Raw genomic sequence first — 12,201 nt, forward strand, 5'->3', positions numbered from 1 at the left:
CGCCCTGTTAGAACTGACAGCAGAGGGGAGAGCCCACACTTCTCCACAGCCCTGTTTGCCCGGAGTATGGGGTAATCAGGGCTTTTCTTTGCCCGTGCCCCTCTCTGGACACACCACTCAGGACAGAGCACCCGGGTGCAACTGGGTTTGTCGCTAGCAGAATATCTGTAAAGTCTCACCATGCAGCCCCTTTCCACGTAAACCAGGCTGGCCTCAAACTGTCTGCTTCTGCTCTCCAAGTGCTGGGATTAAAGCATGTGCCACTGTCTGATGACTTTATTATTCTCACTGGCAGACCCTCTTGTCCTGCCTTCCCCTCTCAATCTTAAATCGGGCACATATAGCAGTCACTTGATACGTGAGGAGGGTCATCCGTTACCAACAGGAAAATGGATTTATTGCTTCATAAGAATTTTGATGCAACTTAAAAGAAAACAATAGACTTTAAAAAAAACTAATTCACCCTTCTTGGCACCCCAAGAAGTCTCAGACAGGGTCTCTAGGGGCTGTCAAGGTAATTGGGTTATTGAGCCAGGCAGGCCAGCTAGGCTTTCCCCACACAAACAGCTCCAGTGCCCTGTTAAGAGTCTGCCAGCAGGGGGCACTGTGACCACACGGCCACAAACAAGGTCCCCATCATAAAGCAAGGTTGACTCTCCCATCTTGAGCCTGCTGCCGGCCTGACTGGCTTCTGGTCTGGTCCACTCTCATAAAAGCAGCCCCTGGGGGTGCCCTCTACATATGCACATGTACACACACACACACACACACAAACACACACCCCCGTTACTTGCTAGGCCTGGCTCTCCATGTCTGTCAGTCACCGCCTATTTCCACCCCAGAAAAACAGCTGTGTGTGGGTGGAAGGGTGACCTTCCCTTGTGATGTCCCCTTAGCTCCCTTCAGGTTGCAGGTTGGAACAAGGGCGGCAGTAGAAATGTATTCCCCCAGTATAAGGAAGAAGCCTTGCCCAGGATTCCTGAGGCTTTGTTAACTATTCGGTCCTTCATCCCTTCCCCAGACTGAGACAGGGCGGGGTGGGGGGCATCTCCATAGGCCTTCAAGGAAAAGACAGGCCAGGGACTAGCCACTGGGGGGGGGGGGGCAGTAGAAGGTGGGGGAGCATTGGGATTACAAAGGGGTTAGCACCAACAACAGGAAGCGGGTCCTTCCTTCCTCAGGCAGCCACAGACTGGTCAGGGGAGGTAAAAGGCCAGGCCAGGGGAGTGCAGACAGTGCAAGCCTTTGTCCTCAGGTAGGCGTGGCTGGTGGGCATGCAGCTCAGGGACAGGTAGTGTGGGTAGAGGATGGCAGGCCCCTCTGCTTTGGCAAGAGGCAGAATCCATATCAGTGAGGGAGAGCCTGCTTGCTGGGGGCTCTCCTTGGCTCCAGGTACAGGCCCCATGGAGATCCAAGACCCCAGAGCTCCTGGGGTGACAGCTAGGCCAGGCCAGCCCAGTTTCTGGCAGTGGGAGGTTCATTTGTCTGGGCCCTCTCCTGTCCTTCCACACCAGCTCTCCACAGCAGGGCCAGGGCTTTGTGAGGAAGTACGGGGCTCCGGCATGGTGAAGGGCAGGATCCAGGGAGCGCATGGGATCCTCTGGGGCGGGGAGATGACAGCGGTCAATCACTGAAGCACAGGCAGTCGACCACAGCTGAGGTGATGAGCACTACACGAAAGCTTCCCGGTTGTTTGAGCCATTGACCTTAAGGAACAGCTTGCTGTCTTCCCGCTTCTGTTGAAGCTGCCTCTCCAGCTGGCGCCGGTAGCAAATCAGGTAAAGGGGCAGGCAGAAGCCTAGCATGCTCACGGCAAGTAGACCCACGTTCACCTGGGAGAGTGGGGAGTGGGCTGGGGTAAGGAGCTGTATTCACCACAGGGCAGCGCCTTCCAACACGCACAGGTGAGGAAGGCTTGGAGAGGTTCCAGGGCTGTCAACCCACATTCCAGCATCTAAATCCCCCAGTCCTCCACGGGCCACTCAGCAGCCTTCGGGGATTGGGCTGGGGTTGGGACAACTCACAATATCTGGATTAGTATGCTGGTCTTTGGGGGGAAAGCCAGGGATGCACCCCAGAATCAGGTCCAGAGAGGCCATTTTTCTCCTCCTGCCTGTCCAACGTTCCCACACTGCCGCTTGTCCTAGGGCCCCACTTTCCCAGGAGCAGAAGGGGAGACACCCCGACTCCTTACCCACAGAGGATCTCCTCCAAGAGGACCCATCATGGCCAGAAACAACGGCTGCTGCAGGAGGGCGAAGAGCGCGCTGACTAGAGACTGCAGTCCCGTGAGGCTACCAAACTGCGTGGAGGGGTACCTGTTGGGGCAACGAGACCTGTCACAGATGGCGCCTTCACAGGCTCCCCAAATCCCTCATTGGCTTGGCTCAGGTATGCTGGTAACTGGGGCTGCACCATTGGTGCCTGTGAGAAGAGGCAAGACCAGCCTCAGGATAGTTGGGCGCAGGGCCCTGAACTTCAGACTCCAAAGAAAGCCTCTCCCACCTCTCCCATACCCCATCCTCAGATGTGCCCTCAGCCAGGGGGTGTAGGGCTGAGCAGAGTGGAAAGCGTGGTGCCAGCAGAGTTTGCGGCTTGGGAACCGATCCCGGGAAGCAGGTTGGAGGCTGAGCCTGGCTCTGCTGTACCCCCCTCCAAGAACATTGCGCAATAACGGAAACTCAGCATCACCACTCTTGCCTGACTCCCTCACACCCTGCCAGGGCAGCCACAACTTCCTCCAAGCCTGGGGGGGGGGGCAGACAAGGCGGGGGACAGGCAGACCTGGAATAACCCCGGTAAGATGCTACTCAAAGAGGGAAGGAGTCCTCGGCTTAATATTGGGGAACATTAGGCTCCGTTGTCCCCGAGATACGAGGGAGCCCTGGGCAAGAACAAGCTGCATGCATGGTCACAGACGGTGGATGATAGAACTAGGGTTTCAATTCGTGGGCCAAGCCCTGGGCAGAAGAAGGAGGAACAGCTATCTAGCTTCTTGGAAAAGATGTAGGTGTCACTGTAGGCAGGGTTCAAGGAGATTGTGGCCAGCAAATAGGTCCTTCAGGCCCTGGGTGAGGCCAGCCCAGTTCTTCTGAGACCAGTTATCCATGTCGCTGCCCCTACTGAGGACTATTTACGCTTCAGTATTTAGCTTCAGGCAGCCAGAACCCAACCCTGCCCCAGTGGGCAGCCAGGGACAGTGCCAGCACTCAGCTGAACAGCCAGCCCTGGGGCCCTGAGGCCCTGACCCCAGCTGAGAGACTGACTTCGTATTAAATGCCATGGCTTGTGGGCACCCAACTGCTGCCTACTGACTCACCTACTGTCAGTAGGTATGGTGGTCTTTACTGACACGGACAGCAGAAACCCTAGTACTTGTCCCCTGATACAAGGTGAAACATGCCAGAAGGGGAGGACAGGCCAGTTTCAGGGTCTCCATGGCAGCAGCAGTTCCCTTGGGTCAGGACCACCACACCACCCAGAGGTTCCAGGACTTACACAGCAGCATATAGGCCCCCTACTGCAGAGTGGATGAATCCTCGCACAATTGTGTGCAGGACGAAGGAGAAGATCTGAGGGAGGGAAGGAGGGAGAAGAGCATGAGCAGGAGACCCCTAGGGACCCTCTGTCCTTCCCTCTGGCTCCTGGGGACTCAGGCACAGGAACCAGGGCCATCTGGGTTGGCTGCTACCAGCTCTCTAGAGCAGAGTGCTTTTTTTTCTTTTCTCTTTTCTTTCTTTTTTTCTTCCTGGTTTTGTTTTGTTTTGAAAACAAGGTCTCATTGTATATCCCTGGCTGTCTTAGGACTCTCCATATAGACCAGGCTGGCCTCGAACTAACAAAAATATGCTTGCCACTGCCTCCACAATGCTGGATTAAAGTCATTCATCACTATGCCTGGCCTTTGATAACACTTTTTTGTAATATTTAAAAAAAAAATTAACACTCACAGCCTGGTAATCACAGGCCTGCCCCTCCCTATATAAATAAAATCAAATATACATGTATATGTGTATATATGTATGCATGTATACTTAATTTTTTTATGTGTATCAGTGTTTAGCCTGCATATACGTGCACACACTATGTGTGTACCTGGTGCCAGAGTCCAGAAGAAGGTACCAGATCCCTTGAAACTGGAGTCACAGACAGTTGTGAACCAAACCCAGGTCCTTGCACAAGCACACCCAGTGCTCTTAACCAGGGAACCATCTCTTCAGATCCTCATTTTTGTAATTTTAAAAATTACATTGGGATTAGAGAGATGATTTAGTCGTCGAGAACACTGCCTGCTCTTCCAGAGGACCTGGTTCAATTCCCAGCACCCATGCAGAGGCTCACAACTCTCTGCAACTCAAGAATCTACATTTACGTGAGAATTTTCCCAGAGGTCTCCCTGCCTGGTGATCCAGGCCCTACTGGCCCTAATGGCTGTCTTTATCTGCCTTGCAAATCTCTATCACAGGTTTGTGGGTTTTTTTTTTTAAAGATTTATTTATTTATTATGTATACACTGTTCTGGGCACCAGATCTCGTTACACATGGGTGTGAACCATCATAAAGTTGCTGGGAATTGAATTCAGGACCTTTGGAAGAACAGTCAGTGTTCTTAACCTCTGAGCCATCTCTCCAGCCCCTATCAACAGGTTTTGAAAGGCCTCTTTCCTGCTAGCTATCTCCGAGAAGGCCTTGTTAGTCAATGACCCCTGAGAGACACTAGCCCGCCGCCATAAAGCCCCGTGTCCGCTCCTTTGTTTCCTTCATATACATCCCTGCCATCCTGCATTAGCAGTGAGGCCCTGCTCCCAGGACTGTGGGCGGTGGAGGGTCAGGACTGCTCCTGGCAGGCTTGAAAGGTTATGCGGCTGTGAATTTACACAGCCCCGTCTCTTCCTTCACATGCATTGCTGCCTTTTCACAGCTGGCCTTCCAGGAGAACCAAGTGAAACAAAAGGCAGATGACTGTCTGCAACTGAGCATTGTCCCTCAACTGGACAAGATGGTCGCGACAGGGGTCTGCCAGACTCTACCCCTCCCCCCGGAACTGGTGCAAGTCTCCCACGGCTTACTCTGGTCTGCACACCCAGTGCCAGCATGTATGTGTGGCAGCACCTGTGGGTGTGCTCACCTGTGTGCTCAACGTAGCTCAACAACACCTGGCACCTTGCAAACAAAGAGCCTCTTCATTTCCTCCCAGAGTTGGCATGAGGCATATCTGCACTTGGGCTACACCCACTGGGAAGCAATCAGGTGCATCCCCCCACCTTGTAAACGTGGGACCTGGGCCCAAATGGACTCCTAGAACGTCTTCACAGACCAAAGGGTGGGACCAGGTAGGTGCAAAGTCTACTTGGCTTACAAATGCTAGCAAGTCAGGCTTCAGAACACTCAGACTTCTTGTGCAAGGCAAAAAGTGGTGATGTGTTCTTATGATCCCAGCACTGGAAGGGTGAAGGCACGAGAATCGAGTCTGAGGCCAGCCTAGGCTACACAGAAAGACAATGTCTCAAAAGACAAAAGAAACCTTGTACAAAGGAAGTAAATCTTTGAAACCTTATGACCAGCCAGGCTCAGTCACTCTCTCTAGGATAACAGTCACGTGGACATTGTTGTGTCTGCCACTAAGAGGGCTGGGATTACAAGCGCGTGCCACCCCCTCGGCATTGGCCAAACCTCTTTAGACATCAAATTTCAAGTGTCTGAGAAAATACAAAACCGACGACGGTGGTGCCCATGGCATGGCACATAAGGTGCCTAAGGACAGGTGTGCCTTCTTGGAGAGGAGTCCCTCCTCTTCAGTCATCCCCCGGGGAGTACCGCCAGCAAACACTAACAGCTGGCCAAACTGAATTAATTAAGTCACGTGCATATTTTAGCCTCTAAATATCCCCCGTCTGTGTGCCAAACCCAGACCTACCTGTAGAGGCAAACTAGGAATGAGGCAGGTCACCCCAAAGCCCACCAGCAGCACGTTTGTAAAGGCGAAGGCCCGCATGGCGTTAGTGATTTTCTGGACCTGCCTGTCTCGTTTCTGCTTCTTTTCACCTCTGTGGAGAAAGAGCACACAGGACTTGGGGTGGGGGTGAGGTTCCCTGGAGAAAGGCGGACCCTCCCCAGAAGGTCAGGTCTCGGGGATCCCAGGATGTGGGCTAATGCAAGTTCCACACCTCAGCCTCATCTTAGGTCAGGAGTAGGGACGCTCTCAGTTGAGCAGAGGCTGATTCACGCGGAGGCTCTCACAGCCCGAGAAGAGCGAGAAGAGCGTCACCCCGTGGCCCTGCGTAGGGAGCTCAGCTGATGGCGGGGAGGGGGAGGAGTAGAGTGTGCCCCAGCAAGGGTGCAGCAGAGGCTCACTGCACCTGTATCATGCAGGAAGCTGGTAATAAGCCAGATAATAAGCCAAATAAGGGAGTGAGTTGGTTTCCCCTTGGGGGGCAGGATGGGGTGAGGGGAAGCAAATACACAGCAGATGGAACCAGGATGGCAAATAGCCCTCTGGCTCTGGGGCCTAACCTAGATAACAGAGAGCCTCTGTAATTATTTCCTTGTGGATTAACTATTACTGATTCCAGCCACGCCACCCACACCGAAACCCCAAGGATAATCCCAAGAACGGATGGCAAATGCGCAAAGGAGGGCAGCAGTTCCCAGGCCCACCACTTCCTAATTAACCACCTCTGTAAGAAGATGTGGACACTTATTCCTGGTCCCCTCATCTCTAAAATGGGTACAACACTAACACACGTTGCATCATGGTACTGAAGCTGAAGTGAGGCACTGTGTGTTCAGTGCTTGGCATTGGGCCTGATACAATAAATAACAGCCTATCACGTGATGGGAGTGTAGAAGACAGCCTTTAACTCATCCTCTGATCTTAGAGCCCAGCCCTTCCATAAAGCAGGGCTCCCAAGCCTTGCTGAATCTTCAGAATCCGCACATCATTAGCATACTTGGTTGGAGTAGCTTACAATTCAAGTAGGAGCAATGAACCCCAGCAGCAAGTGGCTTTAAAATAGTAGTCCCCTTGTGCGGTTCGTGCCAGTGGCTCATGCCAAACCTGGGGTCCTGGGTTTCCCTCTGCTCTCATCTGCCTCAGTGGCTCCCATTTCATCCCATCAGGGAATTTCCATACGGTGGGAACAATGGGCCCTGGGCTTGCCCCTCCTAACATGCAATATGGCCCCGCTGCCCTTCTCTAGGGGCCGAGAGTGGGCTGTGGCCTACATACTGAGTGGTGTCTTTCTCCTCGGGCTCCTCAGAAGTATCTTCACACTCCTTTAGCTTCCAGTCCATGATGTAGCCAATGACAGGGGCTGTCAGCAGGCAAAGCAGCTGGAGTGCGCCAAAGATGGACGTATAGAGGGCAACTGGGAAGAAAGATGGCATGTCATGGGCGCTCCAGGCTTTGAGGTCTGCCTTGGAGCCCCTGGTCAGTGTGGGTTGAAGGGAACCTACAGACTGTAACTTCTGAAATTGAAGCTAGAACAATGGCCAACTTTTCTGCTCCAAACCTCTACTGTTTCCCCTGTAACAACTAATGAAACCCAGCATGTCACAATGACAAATTCCTCCCCAACACCAAGCTTTCGGGAAGTCACTCTGACTTGGAAACCACAAAATCACTAATGCCCATGACCGGGCTTTATATGTGACTGATCATCCTTTCTGTCCCCAGAATATACCAGGAAGGCACCATTCACGGGGACTCTGACGTCAGGGCTTCCCATCTTCACAGAGACTTAAAATTGTAGGGAGTGGGGGACAAAAAAATAGTTGACCGCTAAATGTTCCACCCCACCCCACCCGTTTAGTCAAGATCAGGATGTTTGAAATTTGAGGCGAGAAGTCTCTGAACAGAAAGTAGCTGAGAGAAGTGTCGCAAGGTCCCCTGACAACCCCCTGCTTACCAGTTGCCATCACTTCATCGAGAGAGCAAAGGTGGAAAAGCAGAAAGAAGAGGTCAGAGGTAGAAGTACAAAAAGACAGGAGGCGGGCCCACCACACACTCCACTTCCCAGGAGACCCCAGAGCAGCAGATGAAGGCCTTGCCCACTCCAGCTCCAGAGCTGGGTGTGAGGGAGCCAGGCCCAGCTGACATCCTCCTGGCAGCTGGTGAGTCAGCCTGTGGCCCTAGCCAGGCACCACGACGGGGAAGTGGTGTGCTGAAGGCCCTGGCAGAGTTGGAGTCTGACCATGTGGCCCTGTGGGAATGCTGTTCTGTCGCTGCCACCTCCCGCTGCACTCAGAAGGAAAGGTCAAAGGAGCTGTGCCAGTCACGGTCATCTGACACCAGCGTTCTCCCTAGACAGCCAGGCTTCTCCCTCACTGGCTCCCTGACCCCAAGGCCGCCCTTCTGAGCAGAGCCAGGCCTGTGGATGTGGTTGGTGCCAGAGACTGGGGAAACAAAGCTCCGGTCTACTATGCTCAGACCTCCTCTCCCGAGTCCCTCTATTTCCTGAAGCTGGCCTTTTGTTCTTTTTTCTTTTTGGTAAGGTCTCACTGTACAGCCAAACCAACCTCAAAATCAGTCTTCCTGCCTTGCCTGCCCAGTACCTGAGATTATGGTAGTGAATCAGGACGTCCATCTTTGTGTTTGTTTTTCTAGACATGGTTTGCCCGAGTATCCTTGGCTGTCCTAGAAGGCAGTGATCCACCTGCCTCTGCCTCCCGGGTCCTGGGACTTTTTTTTTTTTGTTTTGAAGTCAAGATCTCACAGCTAGATCTGGCTGGTCTGGAACTCACTGTGTACTTCGGGCTCTCAAGCTGACTTTGAACTCAGATATCTACCTGCCTCTGCTCTTGAATGCTGGGATTAAAGGGCTGTGCCATCATGTCCAGCAGAATGGAAAGGAAGAAAATTAGGGCCAGTGAGATGTCTTAACAGCTAAGGTGCTTGCCATGCAAGCCTCACACCGAGCCATCTCCCACGGAGGACGGAGAGGACCAACTCCTCAAAGCTGTGCTCAGAGGGCCACGTGACAGCCAGCGTCTGCACCTGCTCGGCTGGTCCCACCCAAAGGCCTAAGAGAAATACCAGAAGGTAAGCTGATGTGATGACAGTCCCCGTGCTTGGCTGAGACAGGAGAATCCCCTACAGTGAGGCCAACCTGGTCTACCAAGCAAGTTCCATGCCAGCCTAGGCTACCACATCTCAGAAAAACAAGTGTTTTACCACATAGGATGGCCCACGGAGTGGTAGTTATAGCTACAGGAGCCTGAAGTTGGAGGGCGGCTGGAGAGCCTAGGTGAAGCAGCAAGCAAGACCCACCCAGATACACGCTGGTTAACCTAGGCAGGCCTCCAACTTGCTCTGTAACCTCAGATGACTTTGAACATCTGATCTTACTGCTGCTACCTTTGGAGTGCTGATTACAGGTGTTTACCACCACACTGGTTTATGTGGTACTGGGCGAACCATGGGCTTCACACTAAGAAAGCACTGTCAAGGGAGCCACGCTTCAATTCAAGACCCCGTATCTTAAAACGAAACAAAACAGGTACCAAAGGTATAAAGTTAGGAAATTACCACTGGACTAAGCAAAGCCGAAAGTCTTTTTCTCCCATAAGGACCCTGAGGCCATTACTGTGCCCCATCATGATTTTTTTTTGCTCATTATATCCAGTGTCTTTCCCTTTTCTCTCCCTCCTGAGGATCCAGGAGGTGCCTGGAGCTTTTCCCTCTGCAAAAGCAGGCCTTCCTGTCCCTGTGGAAAACTGGTATTTGGCTCCTTGCAAGGCATGCGTTATCTTTCCCTTGGTAAAAACAAGTTAGCCAACAAAAGAAAGTGGCAGGCTGGTGAGAATACCAGCACGGAGGATTTGCCGATTGTGTTTGTCCTGCTTGCTCAGGATGACTGAGGCTGAGTCATCCAGGCCCTGGGGAAGTACTGACTTTCTCTGTGAAGCAAAGCCCCTCGTCAGCTGAAGACCTGCCGGGGCCTTCCTGTGGGTTATCGGCTCTGCTTCCAGAGTGAACAAGCCTCAACTGGACTACTCCTTCCTGGGAAGCCTCTGTTTTCCCTGGTTCCCAGGGCGGGACACTGATCCTAGAATGGGCCCCCACTGACCCAGAGTCCTCTGCCAGGACAAAGGTCCTTCCCTCAGCCCCTGGGTTGTTCACGTGCCAAGCCAGTCCTTTCAGATCGGGGATGTGACTGGGTGGGGCAGGCTGCTGTCTTCTCTGGGCAGTGTTTTCAGTACAGACACAGCCCCAAGCCCTCCCCACTGGCACTGGAAACAGACACCCCACACCCTAAACAGGGAGCTTTTTCAGTTCTCTCCCTCCTTAGCTGGGGAAACCCTGATGGGGACATGAAAGAACAGTCAGGCTGGCTGCAAGAAGACAGCCCTGACAAGCAGGCGGGGCCTCAGACTCTGCGATTTCCCAGCCCGACTGAGCTGAGCTAGCGCAACAGAATACCTCCTGCTGCTGGGGCTGCTGGGGCTTCACTTGGTTGGTGAGAACGACAGCATCTCCCTACCCTGAGGATGCGCATCAAGGCCTGGACAACACTTACCTGTCTTCTGGTCACCGCTGACTAAGAACTCAAGGATGCTGTTCATGGCTCCCATGTAGAAGATGAGCCGCAGCTGTGTAACACACATGGTGACCAGGCTGAGCAGCAGGATGGGGCTGAACACACTGTGCATGAACGAGGGGGCAGCTGTGGGAAAAAGGCATGGGGCTCAGGCCAGGAAACACGGCCCACCCAGCATCCAGGGCCTGGGGAAGGGAAGAAGGACCAACGTGCTGACTGTGTGGGAGATGAGGGTGGCCAAGCCCATGGCGAGGCTCATGGTGTTGATGATTCCCTGAGCTCTGGGGTGTGTGTGTGTGTGTGTGTGTGTGTGTGTGTGTGTGTGTGTGTAAAACAGGACAGGTGGTGCCTCTGCCCCTTGTGAGACAGAACAGGAATTTGGTGAGGGGTTACCCACAGATCCACAGCCAGTGATTCCCAACCAAGCGGGCCCTGGGCTTATCCAGCGGTGTAAATGAGGATGCCCCCACGGATCTCTTGGGCCAACCTGGAGCACGGAGTCAGGTGCTGGATACCTGCAGCCTCAGGCTGGCACTTCACCTCCAGGTCGACAGTGGACAGGCACAGCTTGTGACCCTCCTGCAGCGCAGCTTGCTCCTTGGCGCTCCTCATGGAGCTGCCCACGCTCAGGCGGCGCCCCACTGTGGTCACCTGCTTGTAGAACTGCTTCCCTGTGATCTTGTGGTCAAAGCCCAGCCAGCTGAACTTAATCTTCACCCTAGAGGCCACAGGAAGGGAGTTTGCTGGTGCTGCTGGGACCCTGGCTGGCAGGAAGGTAGGACAGAAAGCGGGCCGACTTACGAGTAGTCCATGTCCTCTGGTCCTGGGAAGGGCTCTAGGGGCCAGTTGAAGAAACAGTTGAAGAAGACCAGGCCAGAGCAGCCAGCCCAAACCACCAGGATGACAATAAAGGAGGCACCAGCATCGTAGATGAGCTGTCAGGGGACAGAGGTATCAGTGGGAAGCCAGTTGGGACAGGGACAGCTGGGAGCTGCCATTGTCTGGGCTGTACGATAAGGCACGAATGACCCTGTGAGCTGCACTGCTTAGAAACCCTGTATTCTGCTAATCCCAACCTTTCTGTCCCTGGAATCCAATTTGAACCAAATGTCACTTTTTTTTTTTTTTTTTTTTGGCTTTGACTTTTGGAGACCTGGTGTCTCTGTGTTGCCCTGACTGTCCTGGAACCTACTCTGTAGGCCAGGATGGCCTTAGACTCACAGAGATCCTCTCCCGAGTGCTGGGATTAAAGGTATAAGCTACCACTGCCTGGTTAAATGCCACCATCATTTTTTTTTTCCCAGACAGGGTTTTTTCTGTTTAACAACACTGGCTAAAAATGTCACCATCTTAAGAGGTGACCACTTTATCGCTGCCATGCCTGTCTCATACGGTCACAGTGAACAGAGCTGGCTGAGAATGTTCTCCTCCTGAGGGTTTTTCTTCTTTGTTTTGAGACAGGTTCTTGTGTAGCCTTGGCTGGCCTCAAACTCACTATGGAGTCTTGAACACTTGATCCCCTGCTTCCTCAAGCACCCTAGCCTTTCTGCTGCTGGGCTCATCGACTATCAGTCCAGTTCCCCAAGAACAAGGGGTCTGGCAGCCTCATCCACTGATGTTTCTCTCGCCTTTAAGAACACACACAGCAGGTGCTCCAAGATAC

General features: G+C 53.1%; 1 protein-coding gene across 9 annotated transcripts in view; it reads right to left on the reverse strand.

Moving 5' to 3' along the window:
* Window positions 1-371: 371 nt before the first annotated feature.
* Slc43a2 (solute carrier family 43 member 2) overlaps window positions 372-12,201 on the reverse strand; it is a 41,492-nt gene continuing 29,662 nt past the window's right edge. For 8 of the 9 annotated variants that reach the window (XM_041664533.1, XM_041664530.1, XM_041664531.1 and 5 more), the window contains 9 exons: window positions 11,340-11,473; window positions 11,054-11,256; window positions 10,518-10,664; window positions 7,908-7,919; window positions 7,229-7,367; window positions 5,918-6,047; window positions 3,499-3,572; window positions 2,195-2,318; window positions 372-1,832 (listed from right to left, as the gene is read on the reverse strand). In XM_041664533.1, the coding sequence (XP_041520467.1) occupies window positions 1,671-1,832; window positions 2,195-2,318; window positions 3,499-3,572; window positions 5,918-6,047; window positions 7,229-7,367; window positions 7,908-7,919; window positions 10,518-10,664; window positions 11,054-11,256; window positions 11,340-11,473 (1,125 nt within the window). In that variant the 3' untranslated portion in view covers window positions 372-1,670. The remainder of the gene's footprint in view (window positions 1,833-2,194; window positions 2,319-3,498; window positions 3,573-5,917; window positions 6,048-7,228; window positions 7,368-7,907; window positions 7,920-10,517; window positions 10,665-11,053; window positions 11,257-11,339; window positions 11,474-12,201) is intronic. The other variant, XM_041664534.1, reaches the window with a different exon arrangement.

This window comes from Microtus oregoni, unplaced genomic scaffold (assembly GCF_018167655.1).
Source record: "Microtus oregoni isolate MIOR12 unplaced genomic scaffold, Mior012 000015F_ref0000493, whole genome shotgun sequence".
Taxonomy (NCBI): domain Eukaryota; kingdom Metazoa; phylum Chordata; class Mammalia; order Rodentia; family Cricetidae; genus Microtus; species Microtus oregoni.